We start from the raw sequence: 245 nt of genomic DNA, 5'->3' as shown, positions 1-245 counted from the left end.
CAATATTTTCTTTTTTTTCTTTTTTTTAATTCTATCAATTATGTTTCTCCTTTCACATATAGCGATCTCTAGGGTTTAGGGTTTAGGGTTTAGGGTTTAGGGTTTAGGGTTTAGGGTTTAGGGTTTTGTCTGTATAATGACAAACGGCGTAAACCCCCAAAATTATTTTAATTTATTTTCCTGCTGTAAGTTGCAGCAGCAGCAGAATAGCAGCAAATGCAGCGAAGCAGAAGAAAACCAATTGC

At 35.5% G+C, this 245-nt stretch overlaps 1 protein-coding gene across 1 annotated transcript in view; it reads left to right on the top strand.

The window, feature by feature from the left end:
* Nucleotides 1-40: 40 nt before the first annotated feature.
* EMH_0056600 (uncharacterized protein) overlaps nt 41-245 on the top strand; it is a gene marked incomplete at both ends in the record, with an annotated part of 3,669 nt that continues 3,464 nt past the window's right edge. The window contains one exon of the mRNA XM_013497373.1: nt 41-73. Coding sequence (XP_013352827.1) covers nt 41-73 — 33 coding nt within the window. The remainder of the gene's footprint in view (nt 74-245) is intronic.

This window comes from Eimeria mitis, genomic scaffold (genome assembly GCF_000499745.2).
Source record: "Eimeria mitis Houghton genomic scaffold, Emh_scaff2634, whole genome shotgun sequence".
Lineage (NCBI taxonomy): Eukaryota > Apicomplexa > Conoidasida > Eucoccidiorida > Eimeriidae > Eimeria > Eimeria mitis.
This window is presented reverse-complemented; position numbering and strand designations above follow the sequence as displayed.